The sequence below is a fragment of the Erigeron canadensis genome, chromosome 6 (genome assembly GCF_010389155.1).
Source record: "Erigeron canadensis isolate Cc75 chromosome 6, C_canadensis_v1, whole genome shotgun sequence".
Taxonomy (NCBI): Eukaryota; Viridiplantae; Streptophyta; class Magnoliopsida; order Asterales; family Asteraceae; genus Erigeron; species Erigeron canadensis.
Genome location: NC_057766.1, coordinates 25954649 through 25961405, shown reverse-complemented (window position 1 = coordinate 25961405; position 6757 = coordinate 25954649). Strand labels below are relative to the sequence as shown.

The following is a 6757-nucleotide window of genomic DNA, read 5'->3' as shown; positions in this document are numbered from 1 at the left end:
AGTTATCTTATTGATTAAACTTTTATTCAAATATCTTTTTCTAAAAGTGAGGAACTCATTATGAATCATCAAACCCTTGTTCTATTCGGAAGAATGGCATCAAACATTTTTACGTCATGTTTGTTTGTTTAATTAAAGACGTCAAAACTTCATTCCATTCAAGTCTTGGAGGACCGGACGGCAAATTTGAGTGTTGAAATGTTTGATAATTTGATCCAACAATTCAAATCTTCTATCTAGCTATAGATATTTTCTTCGTCTTCTACTCCTCTTTTAACCAAATTATCAAGTTATTATTATTTGGAGCTGTCGCTCGTGGCCTCCATGGCCATAATAAAGGGATATAAATTTCTTATTGCAACTTAAGACCTCTAGATACTTTTATTTTTAGAGATCAAGTTTTTCTTATTACTTTTTCTTTGAATGACTTACTTTATTAGAAAAGACGACTAGCAAAACACTGATCCGATTCAATTACATACACTGATCCAAAACACGAGAAAAACCATCATACACGGAGGCCGTTGCAACGGTTCTCAGTGTTTGAATGTAGTTTTAACCTCCCAACCCAACAAGAAAAGCAGAGCGATGATTACCAAGCTGAAAAGCAATGAACAAATAAGGCAACTAGCTATGATTAATCCAACATTGAACACAGCTACTTCATGCCTATATTAATACTCTTCTTATAAAACTCGTAACTGTGGGAAGCATGTATCTCTACAGAATAATGGGATTCAATTATTCAAAGCAACAATCTCCAACACAAGGAAGTGGAAACGAAATCCCAACAATCTCCAACATTAAGGGATATGATTAATCCTCCTAACCGAATAGCCTAATAATCCTTCAAATAATGAGATGATGACATGTTGAAAAATTAGGTTGCAAGATTAGGAAAGAGAATTAGCGGATACCACATGTCACTTTCTTAATGTATTAGGAGGATTATTAGGCTATTTGGTTGAGATGATTTATCATTGGGGATTATTAGGCTATTCGGTTAGCCGCCGCAAATAGTGGGGGCATGATTTATCATAACAATAGTTCGGGGATTATTAGGCTATTTGGTTGAGATGATTTATCATTCGGATACCAACACTAAGGAAATAATTAATCCCCAATGATAAATCATCTCAACAAAATAACTTTTCACTATATTATTTCCTTATATATATATATATATATATATATATATAGTGAAAAGTTATTTTGAGAACTTTTTTTTGCGAGAACCTTTGAGAACTTTTCAAATTAAGCTCAACCGATGATTATTCTCTACATGAAAATTGTTTTTTGATTGTTTTCTGAATAACTTATATGTAATTTTGAAGTTTATAATTGTGTGGAGGCATGAATTATCATCCGTTATACAATTATGTATAAATTTGGATTCTTGATTACATGTGTACGGATATTGTTATGATTACATGTGATCGACTTGCATACATGTGATCATAGCAATATTCGTGCATATGTGATCAAGAATCCAAATCTCCACATAATTGTATTACGGATGATAATCCATGTTCCACACAATTATAAACTTTAAAATTACACATAAGTTATTCAGAAAACAATCAAAAAACAATTTTCATGTAAAGAACAATAATCAGTTGCGCTTGATTTGAAAAGTTCTCAAAGGTTCTCACAAAAAAAAATTTCTCAAAATAACTTTACCATATATATATATATATATATATATATATATATATATATATATATATAAATTAATCGTGCACATTGACTAGATATTTATATTTTGTTATTGGCCAATATGGAATTATCAATTCATATATATGGAACTCGTACTAAGTTACAAAAAACATTTTTGAAAGTAATTGCGGCAAAAAAGAAAAGAAAGGGACAAGACTAGATAATAGGACTCTCTTGACAATTCTTTCTATTTAGTAAAATGGCTTCGAATAGACGCTTTAACAACTACGAAGATTAGACCCCAACCGCATTCTTTCCAAATAGAACAAACAATAATATTGTTACCTGTAGCCATGATACCTGCTCTAGATGCATGTACTATTTAATATAGTTGGAGTAAGACCATTTCCAACCATTAGTCACCATTTAAACATTTTTAACCGTCCACTATCTATATTTTTCTCATGTTATATCGCATCACCTTGTTAGTTTTTATTATCATCATTCTCTTTTTTTTCCTTAATCATTCACCTTCAAATTTAATTCTCTTTTTTTTCTTTAATCATTCACCTTCAAATTTAATTCATTAATTACTGTACCATGCAATATGCCTTAATAATCAATCAAAATAAAACAAAACTCATAAAAGTCTCACATGACCACATCTACTTTAGGTGGTCTCATTTACCTTTCATTTTTTACATAGCATTTCATCTAGTAGCCTTAACTATTACCTTTTCTCCGATCTTCTTTCACCTATCATGTTAATCAACCTTTACCAATGGTTTTAGGCTTGGTTATTATCACATTAGAAAAAATCCCTCTCAACCAGTTTTCAGCTATTAATCTTCACAACACCTTCAACCTTCACAGAAGTGTTTTGACAATATTTTAGATCTTGTATTTAGACATGCATGTATTGATTTGTTTATGAAAATTTAAAATGCTTTATGTAAAGTGAACAACTTCCAACTAACTCATGAAAACCATAGTTGTTAAACTCTTACGAGTCACGAGTTGACTCTTACGAGTCGAGTCAATTTACACCGAAAACGAGTCAACTCATTAGGTGACTCGTTTTTGTCCAGATTCTTACGAGTCGTTATGTAAACTTAGACCGAGTCACGAGTCGCAAATATATAACTATTTTAATTTGATATTATGGTTATATATTATATATTATACTTAATTTGCTACATTATTTCGGGTGTTATCTATGTAGTTTGATCATTTTATTGCGAATTTGAAGATAAATTGTAAGTTTATGTCTCAAAATCTATTGAATAAGTAATATTTTGATAAATTTATTAAGATAATTAACTTAATATACTTCAACAAACGTCACATATATATAATTATACTATAATATGTATTACTTAAAAATGTCCTGACTTTTACGAGTCAACTCACGTTCCGAGTCACGAGTCAATTCGAGTCGAGTCAAAAGTTACGAGTCGACAACTATGATGAAAACTTGATACGGGGTATATTTTAATATTTATAAAGGATTAGTACCTTAAAATGTAAATAATATTACACGAATTGTCATAGTGTGTATGAAATTTCAGTTCTATGCATTGTATGTAATAAGTTATTGTATAAAGTTAATATGGTATACGCATTCATTTGTCTTTTATTTTCTACAATAATTTATATGGTACTTTCCTTTTTTTGTATTTCACATATAATAGTATAATTTTAGTGCACTTTCATTATGTCCCGTTTTGTCACATTTTTTCAATTAATCATATATAGTTGCTGTATGATTAACATTCGTTTTTCTTTTCCCTTAACTATTTATAGAATTGATCATATAAATGATTACTATATCTTATGTTTGTAGACGATATTACATTTTCCGACACACGTTGAGATAAGAAACAAACGAATGCATCTCATGTTTGTATAAAGTTTTTAAAAACAACGTTTGAGGCAACGTCCACACCTGGATAACATATTTAATAGGGGTGTTCATTATTCGGATTAACCAAATAACCCACCCAATCCATTTGACATTTGTATTATTTGGATTGGATTATTTGAATTTGGTTTGGTGTTTGGGTGAAACCGAATAAGGAAGTTGTTAAACGGTTTGATTTTGGTTTAGAAACCCGATTAAGCATTTAACGTTTAATAAAAACTATAATAATCTAAGTTAAATGGTATTAATACGACTCTAATTATTTAAATACATTGTTCTACACATCTAAAAGCATATAATTAGTTGAATAACCTCACATGAATAAGTAAATGGTGTAAATTGACATTCGGATTGCATGATTATTCAAATATACTAAATAAAGTTTTGAAAGCGTTTTTTATTTGGGTAATCCAAAAACCGACCAAATAACCCGAACTTTATTTGGGTGGTTTGAATTGGGTGGTCATATATATGGATTGGGTATTGGGTGATTTTCTCATTCTTAAAAAACCGAATAATCCAAACCGAATAACTTTATTCACCCAAAACCCGACCGAATGAACAGTCCCTAAACATATTTCTAAAAATATGTCTATATATAGCCGGAACAAAGTTTTGCTATATGCATTTTGAGATTTTTTAACTTGTGCATGCCGAAATGTAACATATAAAACATAAAAGTGTAATAATATATGTTTACATACAGTGATACAGTATTTCAATTTCGAGAAGAATATGTATTAATTGCCCTCTTATGTGTACACTTGGGCGCAAATTAGAAAATCTCGTACATTTTCATTCTTTACACATGAATTAACTTTCAAAACCCTAGTTAAGAGTTACTAATTAACATTAATTAATTACAAAATCAATATGACTTTCTGAGATACTTGTAATTTCCAGAATCAAAGCAATCCAACTTATTCTTGTATTGATTCATCAATTTGAGCATCTCAGTTGCCTTCATCTTTGTCTCTTCACCACAGTTGACTTGCAACATTAACAAAAGCTTTTGAAATACACCAACTTGAAGTGCTTCAATAATCAAACCACTTTTGTCACCAATATTATTGCTAATAAGCTTCCATAACATTGAGATACAAAAATCAGTAGCCAAAGAAGATACCCTCAATATCTTCTTTACTATCAATGGCACACTCAATGCATGTTTTTGTACTATTTCCATCCCTTGGTTTGAATCCGATATACAATTTATAACGCCTAATGCCATCTCGCTTAACCCCTTATCGGCTTCTACAAGAGCTTCCAAGCTCAATTCGACAAGGCCCAACTCCAAGAAACTTGAAGAGAATTTGTTGAAGCCAAGTGGTGTTGAAATAATGTGATAGATGATTGAAAAGGATGACTTTTTAGACGAATGGGAATCCGGTGTGTTTATAAGGTTGATCAAGGTTTGAGGAAGGCATTCTATATCGATTAAGTTGTTTACGTGGGATGGATCGGTGGATAGAAGTTCTTTTAGAATTTGTGCACAACTTTTCTTGAGTAACAAGTTATCTCTAGATAAAAGCCATATCAAGCAATGTAAAGATGATTTTGATCCAAGCTTAGATCTTCCTTCAATCCCTAAAGGAAACATCCATGTTAACAAATATATAATCTCACTTAGAATATACTCGTGTTTTTCAAAAGAAAGGCTTGAAAACGAATCGAATGAAGATGCTAAGACATATCCAAGTCCATTATCTTTAATAAGAGTCTTATTATGCTCACTTTCTTTAGCCCAAAAGTTTACCTTATCCACCAAAGCAAGACACCTCTTTTCATCACCTTTTGAAGCCGAAACCGTCATTTTTGAACAAATTTCCATAATGTCGAAAGATGTTAAAGGTGTTCGAGGAGTCGGTATCCTCTCAACACCATGAGACCTATTCTCAACACACCAATCTTGGATCATTCTTCTAATCATATGATTTGGTATTTGATCAAAATTTGTAAGAACTTGATTTGTAACCGGACACGTTTGATTCCCATCTTGTATCCACTTTTCGATACTTTCTCGATCATAAGTGATGCCAGTCGATAATGTCACTGGATCTTTCATTAGATCCAAAGATATCGGGCACCGAAAATGTGATGGAATTGTGAGTTCTATTTTTGAGTTTTGTTTTGAAAGAAGTTTCTTGCCAGCCAAACGACTAGCTTTAAGTTTCTTCCCAAAAAATGCCATTTATATTTTAAATTCTTAATTTGTATATTTTTTTTGAACCCAAAAGAGAGAATAAAACAAGATTTATGGATTTGGGTATGAACTAGTTTGAGAGAATAGTAATGGGTTTTTATGAATCTTTTGATGTTTAGAAATATTATTATACATGATATATATACATATATCATAAGTATTGGGTTTGGTCAAAGGTTTAGAAGCATGAAAAGTTCAAGTTAAAGGTGACGTTGGAAGGGTTTAGGATTTGAATGTTGACCGTTGAAAGCGAGAGTCAAAGTAGAGATAATGTCATATATGGCAAATTTGTGGTATTCTTTGATAATAATAAATGTAATAATTAAAGTGGATTATTATTACGAGTATTATTCTATATAGTTTTTAAGTTCAAGTAGTTGCAGTAAGCGAACCGGTATGTAATTGGGCGCCGGTAAAACTTGGACTATAAAATAGGATCCACGTGGTCAAAAGTCAATGTAGATGTTCTGGATGCCCCGTTGTCTACTTCCATTTACTAGGATCCGACCCAACTACTACTTATGCTTTTAAGCGTTGAAAATTATTGATGCATTTGTCCATATAACTGTAGAAATACATCAACCTTAATTTCTTTCTAATAAATTTGTACAATATTAGTTATCCTTAAAGAGATCTAGCAACATTTCACACCTCATATTTGTAGAAGATACAACATAAACTGTTAAAATTATCTATCTTTTTTTTTATTATATTAAAGCATAGTTGACTACAGGTTTGAATTCTGTCACCGCCTAATCATTTGAGATCTTTTTTTGGGTGCTCTAATAACTTATCGACTAATTACAGCTCTCTTTTTAAACTTGATTTTTATTTTCAGTTTTGATTTTAATTTATAATTTTTTTGTTTTTTATCATAAATTTACACTTTTTAACCAATAATTATTCTAATATAATAAATAAAAAATAATAGTCAATATATATTTAATAAAATAATTTATACTTTTAATTTTTCATCA

The 6757-nt window shown here is 30.6% G+C and overlaps 1 protein-coding gene across 1 annotated transcript; it reads right to left on the bottom strand.

Moving 5' to 3' along the window:
* Window positions 1–4286: 4286 nt before the first annotated feature.
* On the bottom strand, window positions 4287–5871 carry LOC122606033 (U-box domain-containing protein 21). The gene has a single exon (XM_043778999.1). The coding sequence runs from the start codon at window positions 5766–5768 to the stop codon at window positions 4446–4448; it is 1323 nt and encodes a 440-aa protein (XP_043634934.1). The 5' UTR covers window positions 5769–5871; the 3' UTR covers window positions 4287–4445.
* Between the last annotated feature and the right edge of the window lie 886 nt (window positions 5872–6757).